This window comes from Pogona vitticeps, chromosome 1 (genome assembly GCF_051106095.1).
Source record: "Pogona vitticeps strain Pit_001003342236 chromosome 1, PviZW2.1, whole genome shotgun sequence".
In the NCBI taxonomy this organism is placed as follows: domain Eukaryota; kingdom Metazoa; phylum Chordata; class Lepidosauria; order Squamata; family Agamidae; genus Pogona; species Pogona vitticeps.
This window is the reverse complement of record NC_135783.1, coordinates 68686925-68708196: the sequence shown is the minus strand read 5'-3', so window position 1 is coordinate 68708196 and position 21272 is coordinate 68686925. Positions and strand designations below refer to the sequence as shown.

General features: G+C 41.6%; 1 protein-coding gene across 2 annotated transcripts in view; it reads left to right on the top strand.

Moving 5' to 3' along the window:
- The window catches only part of LOC110087397 (solute carrier family 22 member 2), a 37953-nt gene extending 19744 nt beyond the window's left edge, over positions 1–18209 (top strand). The window contains exons 6-10 of one of the 2 annotated variants that reach the window (XM_020809071.3): positions 1483–1595; positions 7738–7952; positions 9087–9195; positions 10118–10230; positions 17888–18209. In XM_020809071.3, coding sequence (XP_020664730.1) covers positions 1483–1595; positions 7738–7952; positions 9087–9195; positions 10118–10230; positions 17888–18012 — 675 coding nt within the window. In that variant the 3' untranslated portion in view covers positions 18013–18209. The remainder of the gene's footprint in view (positions 1–1482; positions 1596–7737; positions 7953–9086; positions 9196–10117; positions 10231–17887) is intronic. The other variant, XM_072994640.2, reaches the window with a different exon arrangement.
- Positions 18210–21272: the final 3063 nt, after the last annotated feature.

The following is a 21272-nucleotide window of genomic DNA, read 5'->3' as shown; positions in this document are numbered from 1 at the left end:
CTTTCACCTGTGAGGTATAGATGCTGGCATGTGTTTTCTGTCAGACTCTGACAGAAGCTTGCCCAGCACCTATATTGTGGTATTTTAAATGGCAGACGAAGTTCTTTTTATTCTCCCAGGCATTTCAAGAACTGCTTCTAATACTGTTAGATCTATACTTCTTACCTTGCCACTGGTTTTATTTACATTTCATATGCTATAGCCTTTTTATTATTTGTTACCAGTTCTGTCTTGGTTTCATTATGTGCTGCATCCAGTCATAGTTTTGTCATTCTCATTCTACATAATTAAAATATAGTGTATATGACCCAAACATTTTCATCAGGCAATCCAAAAGTGCAGTCAGTTAAATGCTACCTTGTGTAGCATTAATTAGTCTTCAAATAAACAATACATTTCTAATTTGTAGGGTTTGGATAGCAGACAATATACACAGATAAATTTACTTGGGGTGCCCTCATCCCATTCCGTGAGGTTTCAGGACCAAAATATGAAAGCAAGTGCTGGGTCATTGCACTGTTCCAGGGGAAGGCCATAGTGATGTAACAGAGGCAGGGAAAGCAAAGATTTGAGGAAGATGCTTTTGGGCCAGCTGATTGTGGAAATAAGCATGAAATGTATCTGGCAAATGGGCTTAGAATCCAGGTAAAACCAGATAACCACAGTAAACTGTTAGATTAGATTCTTCCTTCCGAGGGGGAGGAGAGGGAGAGAGCTTATACTGTTAAATTAGATGTTCTGATCTGAGTTGGTGAAAGATGGTTCTTTACATGTCATGCCCTTAGTCAGAGAACTCTATATTCAAAGTTAATCAGGAACACAGATCCCAGCAACAGTTTAAGCTGATGTAGTTTACAGGACATATTGTCCCATAAGAAACATTACTATTGTCCCATAAGAAACGTTACTAAACATTATGTTAATATTCAACTACAGTCAACCCTCGACTTACATATGGCCCTAGTTGCAAACATTTCAACGTATGAACCGCTCTTGTATGTGCCAAAAACAATTAAGCTACTTAGCTATTTTATTTATCAAATGTAAACATTCAGGAGAAATTTGTGTTATGGAGGTAGTTCAAGACTTTACAATGAAACAGAAAATATTTAAAAATGAATAGTTCTCTTTATAAACTAGTTGCAAATTTGTTGATATATTAGATTTTTTTTTTTTAAAAAAAAAGATCCTAGGATAATATCTCTATTAGGACTACCACCATCCTAAAAAACCCCAGAATAGTCACTAAACATTCTAGGATGCTTCTTGAGGCCGATGTTATATTATTGTTGCAGAAGAGTGCAACAATGATTTTGTGCTCGCAGAGCAAATCAATGTGTTACAATGCAATTCTAAAAATGGGGGCAGCGCAAACAGCCGCATGCACCCCCAAATCCCTCTAGGGCAGCTTTGAGGACAGCTATGTCACTGTGTAAAAAGGAAACTTTGCTCTTGGTTAATTTTACAACAGTTCTCTTATAGAGCATCAGCCTTGAAGAAGAAAGTGAAAAAAATGCAAAACTGAGCCCTTCACCAATCGATCTTGTGCGGACAACCCAGATGCGAAAATACACACTTATTTTGATGTACAACTGGTAAGAGACCTTTTATTTCAAGCTCCGCAAAAACATCCTTGCTCACTTTATATACACCTGCCTCCCGCATGTAAATACAGTGAGGTTCATACAAGGTGCTGGCACTTAAGGCTGGCATTGGAATGGAATCATACAGCGTGCAAATCACATGCAGCCCCTTGCGGGGTCACGACTGCCAAGTTGGGAAATACTGGTCTCATCTAATTGAGTAGTCATCCTGGCTAGGAAATTCTGACAGTTGCAGTCCTATAAAAGTAATTCTTGTTACAGTGGTGCCTTGACTTACGAAATTAATCTGTATTGGAACGGTGGCCGTAAGTTGAAATTTTATGTCAAAGAACCATTTCCCATAGGAATGCATTGAAAACTAAATAATCCATTACGGCCGAAGAAAAAATAGCTCCCCCCCAAATAAAAATAGAACGCTGCAAGCCCCTGCAGCTGCAAAAAATAAATAAATAAATCTAAAAATAAACATAAACTTAATCCCACCAGCCCAATCCCACCCTGCAAAAGCCACCCAAAACAGTAAAAAGCTAAAAGCAGCACCTTACCTTCACTGCTGCCGCCTGGCCCTGGCTCCACTGCTGCCATGACCACCACCACTGGGAGGCCTCCTGGATTTCCAGCACCACTGCCGGGAGGCCTCCCAGGCTTCTAGCACCACCTGGGCTTCCAGCACCACCCATTACCTCACCATCCCAGGGGGGAAGGCTGTCCAGCAAGGAAGTCTCACGGGGACGCACAGGCAACTAAGCAAGACAGGAGTGAGGCCCCCTCCTTCTCTCCTCCCTGCCACTCCCATCCCATGGCAGCAAGAGCCCTTCCTTGGGTCGCAGGGCACTCTTGCATGCAGGGCTCCGGGAGCCTAGGTGCCCTGGAGCCGAGAGAAGTGGAGCATACCTGGGAACCTTGGCCAGCCTCAGCATGTTCGTTCAACAGCACCCGCTTTCCCCGGAGGGCCGGTGAAAGTTGGCCAGGCTTCAGTCTGAGTCTGTGTCCGGCAGACGGCCCCCGTGGCCACCCTTCCCTCCCTCTGGCAACAGTGGTGGAAGCCCAGGAGCCTGAGCCTCCCTTTTCCTAACCATTGGGGCAAAAGAGCTACAAAGAAGCAGCCTCTTCACCACCAACAGTTTGAATTTCCCGCCCTTTTCCCCTGCCTTTTTCCATTCGTAACTGGAAGCTCTGGCTGCAAGTCGAAGCTAAATTTTGCGACCAGAGCTTTTTGCAAGTTGAAATTTTCATAAGTAGGGATATCCGTAAGTCGAGGCCCCACTGTATTGCCAAAAAGAGAAATTTATTACAAGTAACATGTACTTTGGGCATATCATGACTAACCCCTTCATGGATTGCTGCCTTGTTGTGGTGAAGGGGCTTGAGTACAGTAATTCAGAGACGCTATGGGCTATGCCGTGCAGGGACACCCAAAATGAGCAGGTCATAGTGGAGAGTTCTGACTAAATGCGATCCACCTGGAGCAAAAACTGGCAATCCACACCAGTATCTTTGCCAAGAAAACTCCATGGACAGAAACAAAGGCTAAAAGATACGACGCTGGAAGATCATATTGGACGCCTTCCGACCCTCAGGGCGGAAGGCGTCCAACATGCTACCGAGGAAGAGTGGAAGACAAGTACAAGTAGCTCCAGAGCTAACCTGGAACTGAAAGGAAAGTCCGATGCTGCAAAGAAAAATACTGCATAGGAACCTGGAATGTAAGATCTATGAACCTTGGTAAGCTGGAGGTGGTCAAACAAGAGATGGCAAGAATAAACATTGACATCCTAGGCATCAGTGAACTAAAATGGATGGGAATGGGTAAATTCAATTCAGATGATTATCATATCTACTATTGTGCGCAAGAATCCTGTAGCCCTCATAGTCAACAAAAGAGTAGAAAAAGCTGTACTGGGATACAATCTCAAAAATGATAGAATGATTTCAATACGAATTCAAGGCAGACCTTTCAACATCACAATAATCCAAGTTTATGCACCAACCATCGATGTAGAAGAGGCTGAAATTGACCAATTCTGTGAAGACTTACAACACCTTCTAGAACTGACATCAAAGAAAGATGTTCTTCTCATTATGGGGGACTGGAATGCTAAAGTAGGGAGTCAAGAGATAAAAGGAACAACAGGTAAGTTTGATTTTGGAGTTCATAATGAAGCAGGGCAAAGGCTAATAGAGTTTGTCAAGAGAACAAGCTGGTCATCACAAACACTCTTTTCCAACAACACAAGAGGCAGCTCTACACATGGACATCACCAGATGGGCAATACGGAAATCAGATTGATTATGTTCTCTGCAGCCAAACGTGGAGAAGCTCTATACAGTCAGCAAAAACGAGACCTGGAGCTGATTGTGGCTCTGATCATAAGCTTCTTATAGCAAAACTCAAGCTTAAACTGAAGAAAGTAGGAAAAACCACTGGGCTAGTCAGGTATAATCTAAACCAAATCCCTTATGAATACACAGTGGAAGTGAAGAACAGATTTAAGGGACTAGATTTGGTGGACGGACTGGCTGAAGAACTATGGATGGAAGCTGGTAACAATGTACAGGAGGAAGCAACAAAAACCATCCCATAGAAAAGGAAATGCAAGAAAGCAAAGTGGCTGTCCAACGAGGCATTACAAATAGCAGAGAAGAGAAAGGAAACAAAATGCAAGGGAGAGAGGGAAAATTACAGAAAATTGAATGCTGACTTCCAAAGAATAGCAAGGAGAGACAAGAGGGTCTTTTTAAGTGTACAGTGCAAAGATATAGGGGGAAATGATAGAAAAACCAGAGATCTGTTCAAGAAAATTGGAGGTGTTAGACAAACATTTTGTGCAAAGATGGACATGATAAAGGACAAAAATGGTAGGGACCTCACAGAAGCAGGAGACATCAAGAAGAGGTGGCAAGAGTACACAGAGGAATTATACCAGAAAGATTTGGATATCCCTGAAAACCCAGATAGTGTGGTTGCTGACTTTGAGCCAGACATCCTGGAGAGCGAAGTCAAGTGGGCCTTAGAAAGCATGGCTAACAACAGGGCCAGTGGAGGTGATGGCATTCCAGTTGAACTATTTAAAATCTTAAAAGATGATGCTCTTACGGTGCTACAGTCAATATGCCAGCAAGTTTGGAAAACTCAGCAGTGGCCAGAGGATTGAAAAGGCTCAATCTACATCCCAATCCCAAAGAAGGGCAGTGGCAAAGAATACTCCAAATACGGTACAATTGCACTCATTTCACACACTATCAAGGTTATGCTCAAAATCCTCCAAGGTAGGCTTCAGCAGTATGTGGACCGAGAGCTCCCAAGTACAAGCTGGATTTCAAAGGAGCAGAGGAACTAGAGATCAAATTCCGAACATGTGCTGGATTATGGAGAAAGCCAGAGAATTCCAGAAAAACATCTACTTCTGCTTCATTGACTATGCAAAAGCCTTTGACTGTGTCGACCACTGCAAATGATGGCAAGTTCTTAAAGAAATTGGAGTGCCTGACCACCTTATCTATCTACTGATAAACTTATACTTGGGACAGGAAGCAACAGTTAGAACTGTATATGGAACAACTGATTGTTTCAAAATTGGGAAAGGAATACGATAAGGCTGTATATTGTCTCCCTGCTTATTTAATTTATATGCAGTATACATAATGTGAAAGGCAGTACTGGAGGAATCCCAAGCAGGAATTAAGATTGCCAGAAGAAATATGAACAGCCTCAGATATGTAGATGATACCACTCTGATGGCAGAAAGTGAGGAAGAATTAAAGAACCTCTTAATGAGGGTGAAAGAGGAGAGCGGCAAAATGGTCTGAAGCTCAACATAAAAAAAAATCTAGTAAAAAAAAAAAGGAGAAAATTTTAGCTTTAGGTTCAGAGTGCTATAAAAATAAGGGGAAATGACAATTGATGAATACAATAAGAATTGATGAATACAATAACAAAACGATTCTGATTTATATTTGGTGATAAAGGGCAATTAAGATTTATCAATTATGTAAAATGAAATATGTATGATGAATTTAACATTAGAAATTGTGGATCTTAAGGTACTCTTTAAGATGTAAAGCAACTGTAGCCAATTAAAGCCATAAGAGATTTGGACAATATTTGAAATGCTGATGAAATGTGAAATTTGGATATGAAATATATGTATGTTTAGATGTAAAATAGAATTTAATAGAGCACGGGAGATTATCAATCTAAATAAGTATATCTTGGGATCTTATTTATGATGAATATAATATTAGAAATTGATGATTCTAAGGCACATATTTAAAGAATAAAAAACACATGAATGGCAATATGATTAAATTTATATATAACATACTTATTCTCTGAAATATTGATACCATGTGAAATCCTGATATGGAATACATATTTGCATAGACTATAAACTGAAGCTAATATAATGTAGGAGATCAATCAATGCATTTATATAAAGAAACTAAGCACATATGAAGTATAATATGATTAAGTAGTCAATGTTAGATATATTATTTTGTGGTTTTGCTTTGTTTTGTCTTTTTAAAGGTGTGGTTTATTGCTGAAATATGGATTCTTCATGATGGTAGCATAAATATTTTGAGGAATAATTGGTAGCCAAGGATGTGAGACAAATAATTATTAGAATTAGTACAACCTTAGGACTAATTATATTTGAAATTCTTCTAGAGTAATAAGGTTGATGCAGTCAGACCTTTAAGAATGGACAATACTGTATGGAAATGCCTACCCCCTGCCTATATATGTGGGGTTTTGTTTTGTCTTTGTTTTTTGTTTTTATTTGTATTGTTTTTGCTTTTTGTGTGTGTGTTTTTTATATGTAGAAAAAATAAATGAATAATAAATAATATTTTTTTAAAAAAACTAAGATCATGGCCACTGGTCTCATCACTTCCTGGCAAACAGAAGGGGAAGATATGGAGGCAGTGACAGATTTTACTTTCTTGGGCTCCATGATCACTGCAGATGATGACAGCAGCCACAAAATTAAAAGATGCGTGCTTCTTGGGAGGAAAGCGATAACAAACCTAGGCAACATCTTAAAAGGCAGAGACATGACCTTGCCGACAAAGGTCCGCACAGTCAAAGCTATGATTTTTCCAGTAGTGATGTATGAAAGTGAGAGCTGGACCATAAAGAAGGCTGAGCGTCAAAGAACTGATGCTTTTGAATTGTAGTGCTGGGGGAGACTCTTAAGAGTCCCCTAGACTACAAGGAGAACAAACCTATCCATTCTGAAGGAAAGCAACCCTGCATGCTCAGTGGAAGGACAGATCCTGAAGCTGAGGCTCCAATAATTTGACCATCTCATGAGAAGAGAAGACTTCCTGGAAAAGACCCTGATGTTGGGAAAATGTGAAGGCAAGAGGAGAAGGGGATGACAGAGGATGAGGTGGTTGGACAGTGTCATTGAAGCTCCCAACATGAATTTGACCAAACTCTGGGAGACAGTGGAAGACAGGAGGGCCTGCCGTGCTCTGGTCCATGGGGTCACAAAGAGTCAGACACAACTTAATGACTGAACAACAACAACATGTACTTTGGGCATATCATGACTCATCTGTGGCTATTGTATTTTGGGCATATCATGAGAAGACTAGACTCACCGGAGAAGACAATGTTGTTGGGGAAAGTTGAAGGGAGCAGTGAAAGACGAAGACTAAATATGAAATGGATTAAGTCAATAAAGGAAGCCACAGCCTTGAATTTGTATGACCTGAGCAGAGTTGTTAATGACAGGACCTTTTGCAGGTCACTAATAGGGTCACCATAAGCTGGATGTGATTTAATGGCATATAACAATAATTCCATTATTTATAACTAGTTACTTCTATGGTTTGAATATAGCACTGTTAAGCTAGACTAGAATGAGAGATGGTATGAACCAAGCCTGTCCTAAATCGGAAAAGATACAAGGAAAACAAGACATGCTCTAAATCAAATTTTATCATGTATCAGCCTGATTAATATACTTTAGAAAACAATGACCTATTTTAGAGGAAATATACCTAGAATTTCGTTGTATGTGTATATACTTACAATGACAATAAATTATTATTATTATTATTAAAAGAAATTAGTCTGCTTTCAGAGTTTGAATTTTCTTGTAATTCTGAATGGCTCTTTTCCTAGGTTTGCAAGCGCCATAACATACCAAGGACTCATCATGCATATTGGAGTTTCTGGAAACAATGTTTACATGGATTTTTTCTACTCTTCCCTGATTGAATTTCCTGCAGCTGCCATTCTTGTATTGACAATAGAACGAGTAGGTCGCCGCTATCCCTGGGCCACAGCAGATCTGCTGGCAGGAGTTGCTTGCTTTGTTACAGCATTTACACCAGAAGGCAAGTCAAACATTGACTTTCTTGTTACAGAAGCCAAGTAGGAATGATATCAGGTGGGACCACCAAAAGCAAAAGGGCAGGAATGATTCTGGCAAGTGGAAATGATGATTGAATTTAGCTGTTCTGTTTGAAGTGGGAAAGTACAACTTTGTTGCTTTGTGCTAGCAATTCTATGCCCACAGGGAGCAGTAGAAGTTAAAACATGTGATCAAGGTTCCCTAGCTTGCACCCTCTTTCACTTCTGTTTCCTGTTGTTTCATTCAGCATTCATTAATACGGTTGAATCAACTTTACTTTCTCATCTTCCTTTGTCTTTATCTTATTAGTTACATAGAGATAATGAACAGATTTTATCTACAGACATGTAACTTCCTCAATAAATACATTCTCTTCAGTCATTGGCATCAATTTTAGATTGTTAGTTTCCATACAAAGTAATCATTTAAAAAAACAGCTATGAATTGATTTGATCTGCAGTTCCTGAATGCACAGATAATAATTACCATCTGGCTACTACACTTTGCTGCATGTTGTGCTTTAGTTGTCATTGCAAAAGAGTACCAAAGAGCATTTGAAAATCTGGACATTGAGATAATACTGTACATTAGAAATGTGTGCGTTAGGAAATATGTTCAAAATTATTATTATTAATACAGCCTGCAGATCACATGCACCACTAAGATATTAATAACAATAATAACAATATTTACATATTGACATATGTATTTAAATAACTTTGGAGCGTTTTTTTAAAAAGGATTAATGAGAAAGCACGGCGAATGAGGCTTTGCAGCAGTGATTTAACTAGAGATGCTGCCATTTGAGACACAAGAGCTGATGAGAGTTGCAGTCCAATAACATCTGATGGACATTATAGACTAATGACGTACATTCTGTCCATGTGTAAATAAAGCAAAGCTGTCACCAGGACATCAGGGATGTTCAATGTGCTCTCATCAAATCAAAATTAAAAGAAATGTTAACACTGCCCATGGAACTTGGGGCTGCTCCAAAATGAAGAATGTATTCATCACCAATTCTTTTGAAAATTATAGTCTACCATGACATAGGTATGAAATTGCCTTCCTGCAATATGCCGCTCTGGAAAATTACCTGTTATTGTTTGTTTTCCAGACATGTACTGGCTAAAGGAGATTGCAAGTTGCTTGGGCAGATTGGGAGTCACTATGGCTTTTGAAATGGTGTGCTTTGTCAATACTGAATTGTATCCAACATTCCTGAGGTAAGTGTGTTTATTACCAAAGAGAAGTTGACTTCTGATAATGTTTAATACTTCTATTTGTCACTGCACTGCTACCATAGATTTACAGGTATGTTAGTACGAATTCCAGAATGGAAACTGCATATCTAGGACATTCTTCGCAATGTCAAAATGAAGAATCAGGAGGCGGGGGTGTTTTTTTTCCCCGGGAAGAATTAATTCCCAACAATTTCTTACTGAGTTCTAAAGAAAATCAGCTTGATGTCACGAGAAGTCATTGTGCTGACCTTCTGTTTCCATTTAGACTGCCTGCTCATAAATAAACAGAATGGTGATAATAGTTGGAGTATTTATCTAGTGTACACAAAAAGCTGTACAGAGAACAATTATCTGGAAATAATTTTGTCAGCTACTGCACAGTAGTTGTAAGGGAGATTGAAAACCGGAAATAGGCACCAAACCAGGGTGTGGAGAAAAACAGAGATGAGAAAGTTAGTATGAAAGGGTTAATCCATATTACCCATAAGAGACTAGAGGAGGACATAGACAGCCAGAAGTTGCCGTATGTCTAAAATCAAGGAATGTGTAAAATACTGGCTGCCACTGATAGGACTTGAAGCTGCTAGGGACAGTGGTCCATGTCGTTTTATGAGATGTTCTAAACAGCATCCATAGAATCTTTTTGCTTCCATTACATCTCGATTTCCTCTCCATAAATAAAACTATGGCATAATCACCACAGCAATCTTTAGTTCCCTCACCTAGGAGAAGCTAAATGTTCTTCGCTGGTCTAAAAAAATGTGGGATGTATGCTTCTTTCCTTCTTCCACAGTGAAGAATTTTTGTTTGATAAGCCATAAACTGTTTTCAAGCTCTGCTGTCTGAACTAACTATATACATATTTGCAAACTTTAAATATAATTATTTGTTCCTTCACATTTAGAAACCTCGGGGTGATGATCTGTTCCTCCATGTGTGACCTTGGTGGGATAATATCCCCATTTGTTGTTTATAGGCTGACAGAGATTTGGCACCAGCTGCCTCTTCTTGTCTTCAGTAAGTAATATTCTATGTCATGTGTGTTATGTGTCACCAAGGTGCAACTGAATTAAAGTGAACCCAATAAGGCTTTCAATACAAGTCCGATATATAAGGAATGATTTTACTATTGTTGTTCCTCACCCTTGTGAGCTTCCACAGCTGAGTGGGCATTTGAACTCCGGTCTCCTGAGTCTTAGTCCATTACTCTATCCACTACACCACACAGGACATTCCATATTTTCTAATATTCTACAGTGGGTTATTAGTGCACCTTTAATTCTTGATAGTGCAATGCTTAGCTCACATACCCATGAATAAGTCTCCTTAGGCTTAGTTTTAAATTGTGTGTTTTATTTTATTTGAAATACTTCTAAGGACTCTTTTCAACTATAAAATGCTTACAAAAGAAATTCACCAGCCCAAATAATAAAGACACACAACAAAAGTATAAATAATAGCTTTGATTAATTACAACAGTTACTAAACTAAACTAAACTAAAACACTCCCCTCCCTAAGAAATCTTGGTAAATAAAGAGGGTTTAACCTGATATCTGAAAGATATATATAGTACCAGCTGACTAACCTGCCTTGCAAGGTGAAAGACAAAATACACAAATTATAAGCTGTTTAGAACTCTAAAGTTAAAACCATGACTCTAAATTCTGCTGAAAAACACAAAGTGAGTAATTAACATTCATGAACTAAGTAATGAACATTTGTGGATTAAGTACCTTCAGATCAGCAGATTAGAAATCCACTAAGCATGTTCTGAACCATTTCCATACAGTTCACAGGGAAATTTATTTATTTATTTATTTATTTAATTTATACCCAGCCTATCTGGCCCACCGAACCACTCTAGGCGGCTTCCAAATATAAAATCAAATAATAAAACATAGACAAATACATAATAATCAAACAAGAACAGCAGTAAAGATAAAAAGGAAAAGTAAGAAAAAAATCAAGAGTTGGCTGGAGGGAAGGCCTGAATAAACAGCCATGTTTTTAATTGGGTTTTAAAGGTGCCCAGCATGGGGGCTGTGCGAATCGCGGGAGGGAGATTGTTCCAGAGGCGAGGAGCCACCGCCGAGAAGGCCCGGTTTCGTGTCTTCTCCTTCCGGGCCTCTCTCGGCGTCAGGCTCCCCAGCCTCACCTCCTGACTCGCGCGGGTGATCCGGGTAGACCTTGGTGGGAGGAGGCGTTCCGCCAAATATCGAGGTCCTAAACCGTTTAGGGCCTTATAAGTAAGCATTAAAACTTTGAAGTTGACACGGAAACAGATGGGCAGCCAATGCAATGCGGCCAGCATTGGAGAGATGTGTTGATATTTTCTCACTCCTGTAAGGAGCCTGGCCGCTGCATTCTGCACCACCTGAAGTTTCCGTGTCAGCCTCAAAGGCAGCCCCACGTAGAGCGCGTTACAGTGATCTAATCTTGAGATTACGAGCGCATGCACCAAGGTAGTGAGCACCCCCATGTCCAGATAGGGTCGCAGCCGGGCAATCCGCCAAAGATGGAAAAATGCGGTGCAGACTACCGACGCCACCTGAGTTTCCATGAGCGTCAGGTCCAAATATATGCCGAGGCTGCGGACCCCACTCTTCGCGGCCAAGGTGGTCCCCCCAAATGTGAGAGAGCCACCCAAGCCACCTACCACGGGGGCACCCACCCTCAGAACTTCCGTCTTATCCGGATTCAGCCTCAGTCCGTTCTCCTGCATCCATTGCAGTACGGCCCCCAGGCAACGCTGAAGGGAAAGGACAGCATCACCTGCAGTGGGTGAAAAGGAGATATAGAGCTGGGTGTCATTGGCATATTGATGACACGAAGCCCCACATCCCCTAATGACCCCACCCAGCGGCCTCATATAGATGTTAAACAGCATTGGGGAGATAATCGACCCCTGTGGAACCCCACAATTGAGACTCCACGGGGCTGAGACGCTCTCCCCAAGCTGAACTCTCTGGGGACGGTCCCCCAAGAAGGAACGGAGCCAGGCAAGTGCCAAGCCACCAATTCCCAACTCAGAGAGCCTCCCCAGGAGGATACCGTGGTCGACGGTATCAAAGGCTGCCGAGATGTCGAGGAGGACCAGCAGGGAGATTTTGCCACTGTCGGCCTACCTCAGCAGGTCATCGTACAGGGCGACCAATGCCGTCTCAGTACCGTGGCGCGGCCTGAAGCCCGACTGAAATGGATCCAGGGCATCCGTTTCGTCCAGGTGAGCCTGGAGCTGATCGGCCACCACCCTCTCAACCACTTTGCTCATGAAAGAAACATTGGCGACGGGCCTGTAATTGCCAATTTCGTCCACCGCCAAACTAGGTTTCTTTCTTATGGGCCTAATGAGTGTCTCCTTGAGGGCGGATGGAAATCTACCCTCAAGGAAAGACTCATTTATTATTACTGTGGCCCATTCTGTTGTTATCGGCCTGGCTGCTTTGATTAACCAGGCCGGGCAAGGGTCCAAGGAGGAGGTGGTGGCTCGGCAGCGGTCAAGCACCCTGGAGACGGAATCAGGCGTTACAGGCTGAAAAGAATCGAAAGTCACTGGGTAAGACGGAGCGCTGAACATCTCTGCTCGACTCACTGTTTTTAAAAACGGAGAGAGCTCCCGGCGGATGGCCTCCACTTTAGATTTTAAAAAGGCTGCAAACTGGTCAGGGGAAAAACTAGGGGGAGGCCTATCACCTGAACCAGTTCCAGATAGGTCGCGCACTATACGGAATAACTCCGCCTGCTGGTTGGACGCTTCGCTTATCCGGTTAGCGAAGAATGATCTACATGCAGCCTTTACCTTAGTCAGGTAAAGGTTAGTTGCGACCCTGACAGCTGTCCAATTGTAATCCGTCGGGTTTTTCCTCCACCTACGCTCTAGCCTTCTCCTATGTCGCTTCATCGCTCGGAGCTCCTGGTTAAACCAGGGCGCAGGCCGAGCTCTCAGCCGGAGAGGGCGTTTAGGTGCGATCGTGTCTATAGCCCTAGTGGCAGCGATGGACCAGCTGTCAACCAGAGCCTCGACAGGAGCGCCAGCCAGGTCAGCCGGAACACCTCTCATGGCCTCCTGGAATCCAACAGGGTCCAGTAGCCTTCGAGGTCGGACCATAGAAATAGGTCCTTGCTCCCTGTGAGGGGGGAGTGCCACTGAGAGGTTGCATTTTATTTCACTTGCAGTACATAGAAGCAAAGTAACATGGGTATTGCAGAAGCATGGATAGTTATGCTGTTGTTCTGAGCCATCAAATTGTTTTGCACATATGGAGGCCCTGTGAGCCAATGGCCTCCAAAAATTCCTAACATTAACATTAGGTCATGCAAGCTAAAGTCAGTAGCTTCTTTTATTGCGTCAGTCCATGTCATGTTAGGTCCTGCTCTTTTCTTACTGTCTCCCATTTTCCTAGCATTTTTGCCTTTTTTAATCAAGTATAATATTCTCATGTCCTAAGTATGACAATTCCTTTTTGGTTTTAGGAAGAATTTAAGCTTTATTGCCTCTCCAAACAAGTTATTGACCTATCCTTTGGTCCATTGTACAGTACCTGCAAAACTTTCTTGCAATACAATATCTAAAATTAATTGGGTTTTTCCCCAGTCAGTTTTATTCATTGTCCAGCTTTTACATCTGTGCACTATAATTAGAAATAGCATAGTATGGATGTTGCACTCTTAAGGCTAAAATGGCCTCAGGCATTCAAGGGAGGAAGGGAAATGACCATAGGCATACCATAGCATGGGGAAAAAGTGAGGCTGTATCTTTATTGGTTACAGCAGCAGTATTCCTGGCAGGGCAAGGGGGATGTGTCAGGAGCATCCAGAAACCTCAGTTTCTGTCAGATGCCACCCACCAAGATGCCTGCTGGGTAGAGCTCAGAAAGGACAGTCTGGTGGAGACTGCAGAGATACCTTATATAGCGACTCTGTGGCTCCCTGTCACCTGAAGGTGAATCTGAGTTTCTGACCCGTGAGCAAAACCTAATCATATCTTCACTGCCAGCTCTCTTAAATGGATTCTTGCCAGCACTGGGAAGGGTCCATCTACATTTTCTGCTCCTCACCCACAGATCTAGCCCAATGCCCACAACTCTGCTTCCCAAAATTGTAATAAGGGGAAGATTGGCACAAACGTAGGTGGGAACAATAAACTCATATGCAAGCCTGGATATGCCACACAACTGCTAAATAGTAAAGGTAAAGGTTCCCCTTGACATTTAGTCAGCCCTGTTCGACTCTGGGGGTGTGTGTGTGTTGCTCATCCCTGTTTCCAAGCCGTAGAGCCAGGGTTTGTCCGAAGACAGTTTCTGTGGTCACATGGCCAGTGCGACTTAGATACGGTACGCTGTTTACCTTCCCACTGAGGTGGTACCTATTTATCTACTCGCATTTGCATGCTTTCAAACTGCTAGGTTGGCGAGGAGCTGGGACAAAGCAAGGGGAGCTCACTCCGTCGCGTGGATTCGACCTTACGACTGCTGGTCTTCTGACCCTGCAGCACACAAAGGCTTCTGCGGTTTAGCCCACAGAGCCACCACATCTACAACTGCTGAATACAACTAGATAAATAGAATACAGTTTAGACTCTCTTGAAATATGACACCGTGGATTTGGAGTGAAGCCTTCCTGCCTCATCCCTGCTCACTGCTTCCTCCAGCTAAAAGGAGGTCAGGGAAAGAACATCACAGCATCACCCCTCCCGCCATCACCCAGGCCATGCCAAGAGGCCGAGGCCAAGGCTGCCATGCTGCTTGATATCAGCCCAGGCTCAACACATTGAGCACCATGCGGGAGTCCAGTGAGCTTCGGCTGCATATAATTTAGCCTTAGTTTCCAGCTGTATGTCCTTAAACATAAGAATCTTTTCTAGTTTCATCATAACTACCCTTCCACATCTCAGATTTCTTAAGTAGAAGCTCCATTTGGATTTACGATGGAATCAAGGCATAGAATATACTGAATAATTTACATTTCTGCATTGTCAATATTATTGTTATACAATTCTTCTGTAGTTGTTAATTTAGCGTTCTTGATGTTTGGCTATAAAACCAATTTCGCAACTCTACTTTCACCTTCACCAGTTGTTTCAGGTCATTGGTGCTTTCTAGCAGTAAGACTGTGTTGTTTGCATAATTTAAATTTAATATTTCTTCCATCATTTTTCACCTCTCCTTTATCTCACTCTAATCCAATTTTCACCATGGTATGTTCAGCATAGATATTGCAGAGACAAGGAAATGAAGCAAAACTTTATTTGATACCTTTGCCAATGAATATCATTGTTTCCCCTTATTCTGTCTCAAGCTACCCTCTTGTGTACTGTATGGATTGCACACTGGAACAATCAGATGTAGTGGCATATCCTTTTCTTTTGGAGTCATCAAAAGCTGATTAAGTGCTTTCTGATGTGTAACTTACGGCAACTTTTCTCAGGGTTTTCTAGGTATAGAGGACTCAAAAGTGGCATGCTATTCTTTTCTTCTGGAGGTATTCTGGTACTGTGCAGCTTGTCCAAGGCCACAAAGGAGGGCTGTCTGGGATGCACAGTGAAAAATCGAACCTCCAGTCTATGGCTCCTTGGCCAGATACCTGTCGCGCACCCCCAGCTCCCCTGTTTGTTTTCCCTAACATGCCCAGGTTCACCTTTGGGCACGACTTTTTCTTTTCTTCCTTTTTATGCTGCCACCAGAGGATATTCTCCTCACTATACCAAATATGAATAATGGATCAATGCTGTCAAATATAATGATGTTTATTTATAGGTTAATAGGTAAATAGGAAAATAATGGATGGACTTGTATTATTCATTCATTAAACGTGCTTTGTACTTTAGATATATTTACTTATATAGATTCACTTTAATTACTGTGTTACAATATTCAAACAGTTTATTTTATTTCTTGTAGCTCCTTCAGTTGTCATTACACCAGCTTTCCAAGTCCCTGTCTTAATCCTAACCTGTCTATCTTAACACTTTCAATCCCCCCCTCTCTCTGTCTCTTCTCTCTCTCTCTTTCTCTCTCTCCATCTGCCCTAACTGTCCCAAACTGTCTCCCCCCCCCCTTAGTTCCATTGGTTCTGCCCCTCTGTCCTGTCATAGGCTCCCACACCAGAGCTCTATCCTGATGGACAGGAGTGATGTGTGAGCTGTCCATCACAATACCTAACTCATAATGCAGTCAGCTATTTGTTCACAAAGGGCAGGATTTTCAACCCTGTGCCAACTTTTAGATAATCAGTTTGCATGTTTGTTCAGCAAGGCCACTTGTGTATCTCGTATGGATATTTCATAGAACTTGGAGGCATATTTTGCACATCAGATGCAGGGTGTTTAAGGCTGCTCAGGTGCCTAGAAGCTGGCTGACTGATAGCCGAAATTAACTATGGAAGTTTTTTACTGTGGTGCCTAGTGGGGGAAGATTTATGAGAAGGGATGGTCAAACTTTTTTTTCAGAGGTAGAAGAGGTCACGTCACGCCTTTATGTAGACCACTAAAAACCAAACATGAATAAAGTTCACTTCCTCAGGCTTAGAATTGAAAAATTATGAATGAAAGTCTGAAGATGGTCATGACAGAGATTATTCTCCAGGCACAGATTTTTAGAAGGCATTTAACATGGTCCCTCCCCAAAGGCTGCTCAGAAAACTCCACAGTCAGGGGATAAGAGGGCAGGCCCTCTTATGGATTGAGAATTGGTTGAGAACCAGGAAACAGAGAGTAGGTGTCAATGGGCAATTTTCACAATGGAGAGAGTGTGTTGTTAGTCTGTGGAACTCCTTGCCACAAGATGTGGTGATGGCGTCTGGCCTAGATGCCTTGAAAAGAGGATTGGATAGATCTGTGGAGAAAAAGTCCACCAAAGGTTACAGGCCATGATGGGGATGTATAATCTCCAGGCTTGAAAGGAAGGTACCTCAAAATACCAGATGCAGCGGGGTATTATCAGGAGACAGGTATCTAGTTGTCTCGTGTGCTTCCAGAGGCATCTGGTTGGGCCACTGTGAGATACAGGAAGCTGGACTAGATGAGCCCTTGGCCTGATCCAGCAGGGCTGTTCTTATGTTCACGTTGCTTAAGGTGAGCTGAGAGCTATTTACAACCAGTTTGGGGTAGGGTGTTTTTGAATTCTTCATGCCTGGTGCAGTTTGAGTTTACTCATATGCCATTAGAAGTTCCTTGTCAGTGAGGAGCTGTCACGTTTTACAGGAAATTCAATGAACATAAATTGAAACAATTTCTCAAATTAGCACAGACGCATCTTGACTAGTTTGATTCTGGGCGAGTCCTATAAATGTAATACAGTTAACTTTTGGGTGACTGAGTGCAGGGGACCACTGTAGTGATTTATAATTTATACCGTAGTACCTTGGTTTACAAATTTAATGCATTCTACGGGAGTTACATAAAGCAAAAAATTTGTAAACCAAAAAGCAGATTATCATAGGAACGGGGTGGTGGTATAAACCTCCAGGCACAAGGCATCCTGGGGAAACTTCCTTCACAAACCGAAAAAAACAACAAACAAAAAAAGGTAAACCAAGGCATTATTTACATTGGATTTCCATTTATAAACCAAAAATTACGTTAACCGAGACATTTGTAAACCAAGGTATGTGCATTTTAAGTGCAAAATAATACATTTGATTTTTAACTCTGCTTCACATTCATTTCTTTGACAGCTGGCATTAGTTTAATTGCTGCTGGATCGGTGTTACTTCTGCCTGAGACCAAGGGAAGAACTTTGCCTGACACCATTGAAGATGTGGAAAACTTTCATCGATACCATTCTAAACAACTTAAGTAAAAGACACTGTGAAGTTGAAATGCACTCTTTCAGCTATTGTCTATAAATAGCTTTTAGATGACCAGAAGAAAAAGTATTATGGCTGAAAAACTGTATACAGCTGCTTTTATAAACAAACCACCAAATAAAAATGTTAGTTCTATGAAATGGCTCTTTAATACATGTAATATTGTGAAAATAAAGTTAACTCTCTCTTCCTTCTGTATCTTTTGAAGCTGGCACTCGCCCACCATTTCATAGGACCATTTATTTATTTACCAAAAGAGATGGTACTTGGCAAAGTGGGCAGGCTGGACAAATTCTAAGAATTCGGGTTTTTGGCAGTGAGAATATCTTCCTCTTACTTTTAAAGATTTTGTGGGCAAGAAAAGATTTTGCTAGGATAAACAGTCATCTTTTGCAAAGGAGGTTCTTTCTTTATATCTCCTCTTGGGTCCTGGTTAACTTTGCTGCAGCCTGGCTGCACTCCTAGGACAGACTGTATTGAGAACGATGTTACAACATGATATATTGAAATACTCAAGGGTATTTTTGAGAGGAAGGAAATAATTGCCTCCACTGGCCACAAAACACTCCCCATGCTTTCTTTTACAGATCCCTAACAAAAAGGGTAAGATAAGAAATGTAACAAAGGACTAAAAGCTCCAGACGTTTAACTCTTCCTCATAGGAGTGTTGCTCCTGTGCCCTAGTAATTTTGGTCTACTTTTCCTGCACCTTATCCAGCTCTAGAGTTTGCTTTTGCGAGTGTAACAAGCCAGCTGAGCACACCATTCCTATGTGTCGTGGTCCTGCCACAGACTACCCACCCACCCACTTGCCCACACTTTTTCTATTGCATTAGAGGTTATGTATTGAGTCCAAAATGTCTAGTTTGGCTTTGAGCTTCTTTATGATAGAGTGCAATATAAATGTGACAAATATGCTCTTTGGGATAGGCCATTAGCTCCTCCCTCTTCCATCCATAGCCATGGAAAACAGGATCTTTACTGACTCCCTTCCTCCCACATGCATGCACATGAAGAAAAATCTACATGCACCAGAATGTCCACTGTGTGGATGTATTTATGGCTGTTTCCAGCTGGTCTGAAGATCTGATATCATTTGCATAACTTGGAAACATTTACATTTGGGATAGTAATCCATAGCCAGCATGCCTAAAAAAGTCTAGAAAAATAACTTTTCCAAGTTCTGTTCATTTATCGTGACAATAAATAATATGACAGGTTTCAGTAGGTAGAAAGCTACTTCTAGAACTTCTGCTTTATTGTTCAAGGGAAACTGAACATCAAGAGACTCTCCTCTGCACTAGATGTATTGAGCAACAGTATTCAAATAAGAATACACAAGCTCTCATGGCACCAAGCTTATTATTTGGCACAAGCTTGAACAATAGATACCAGAAGTGGATGGACAAGATTGGATGGCTTATTTTTGTTTTGGTGGTGGTGGTGGTGGTGGTGGTGGTGGTGGTGGTGGTGGTGGTGGTGGTGGTGGTGGTGGTGGTGGTGGTGTGTGTGTGTGTGTGTGTGTGTGTGTGTGTGTGTGTGTGTGTGTGTGTGTGTGTGTGTGTGTGTGTGTGTGTGTGTGTGTGTGTGTGTGTGTGTGTGTGTGTGTGTGTGTGTGTGTGTGTGTGTGTGTAGAAGGTTAAGGACAAAAACTAACCAAAATTAGACACTTCAAGGATACTCACAATTCATTCTTCTAATTTAAGAAAATACTTAATTCCCCATTGACATCAATAAGATCTAAATGTAATTTGTTTTGGATAATGACCAAAAGTAGTAAGACAGAATCAAAACATTCTCTGAGTACACAATACACCACTGGTGCTCTCTAAATAGTGAATACAGTTCAGAATCTGGCAAGTAGGTGTCAGCTGCCTTTTGATCCTTGGGAACTACTATCTATCTGGCTGGTGTAAAGGCACTTTTGACATTGTACCTTCCACACCACATTCAGCATTTTCTCATAAATGCTGAGTCTTTTCTTTCGCCAGTATTATCATAGCATTTTCTCTCTGAAGCAGTGTTTGGCAGTTACTCTTCCCATTCATTGGGCTGATATTCATACATCTTTTCCAATAAACCTTGTGGCCAAGTTCACCATGTGAGACAGGGTCCTTCTTTAACCAGCAGTACTGTAGCACTTCCTGTAAAATCCAAGTTCTGTCAATTGGGCAATTAAGTTCCTTATCCAATAGACCAGTGGTTCCCAACCTTGGGTAACCCAGGTGTTCTTGGATTGCAGCTCCCAGAAACCCTGGCCAGTACATCTGGTGGTGAAGGCTTCTGGGAATTGCAGTCTAAGAATACTTGAGTTACTCAAACTTGGGAACCACTGCAATAGATCAGTAATGTGTCAGATAAACTAAATAATTTTGATCACGAGTTCTTTGTCTTAATGAGCTTCTATAACGATTCAGTAAGTTATTTTTCACTGTATCATTGTCAGAGCCTATATTTACCTCAAAGATAGGAAATATTACTTTTTTGGAGTATAGCTCCCAGAAGCCCCCAGGGATGATCTAGGTGGGATGGGGGATGGGGAATCTCTGGATAATTTTTGGCGTTGAAGTAAAAAACAACAGTGTTTCTCATCTCTGGTGTATCACAAAGCAAGTCCAATTCATTTAACAAGGATTTTCCTTCTAAATATGAATGTACAAAACTGCCAAAATAAGTTGGACATCAAACCAATCTTGGGGATGGGCTCATAGGTGATCTAGACTAATCTTCTGCTAGATTTGATTTTCTGTATGGAAATCCAGAATTCAACAGCCTGCAACCCTTTCAGCTGCCAAGCCTCTGTTTAAAGATCTTCATGGGGAAAGTAGTCACTGGCAACCCTTCCCACTTGATGTGCTCACACTTGATTTTTCAGTTTGTGAAAACAGCCCAAAGGAGGACACAGATGTGGGGGTGGGAGAGAGGAAAGATTTGTTGCTTTTAAAAGCAGTTCTCCAACTGACCTTAAACACTGGCAGCCTTGACCACAATCCAGCCAAGCATATTTAATTCCCATTGATTTCAACAGAATCGTTAAGGACATCCTCAACCTTCTCAAATTGGAATCAGTAAGGCTTAAGTACACTTATGTCTGGCTGCACCATGCCTTTTGTTTAACTTAAAGGTAGATTGTGGCAGCTTGTGGTTTAATAGAACAGCTTCCTGAAACTGTTGTGCTGCTTTGTAGACCACTGAGAGCTGCCTCGTGTTATTTCTTTCAGACTACAGAGCTCTTCAAAACACATTACTGTAG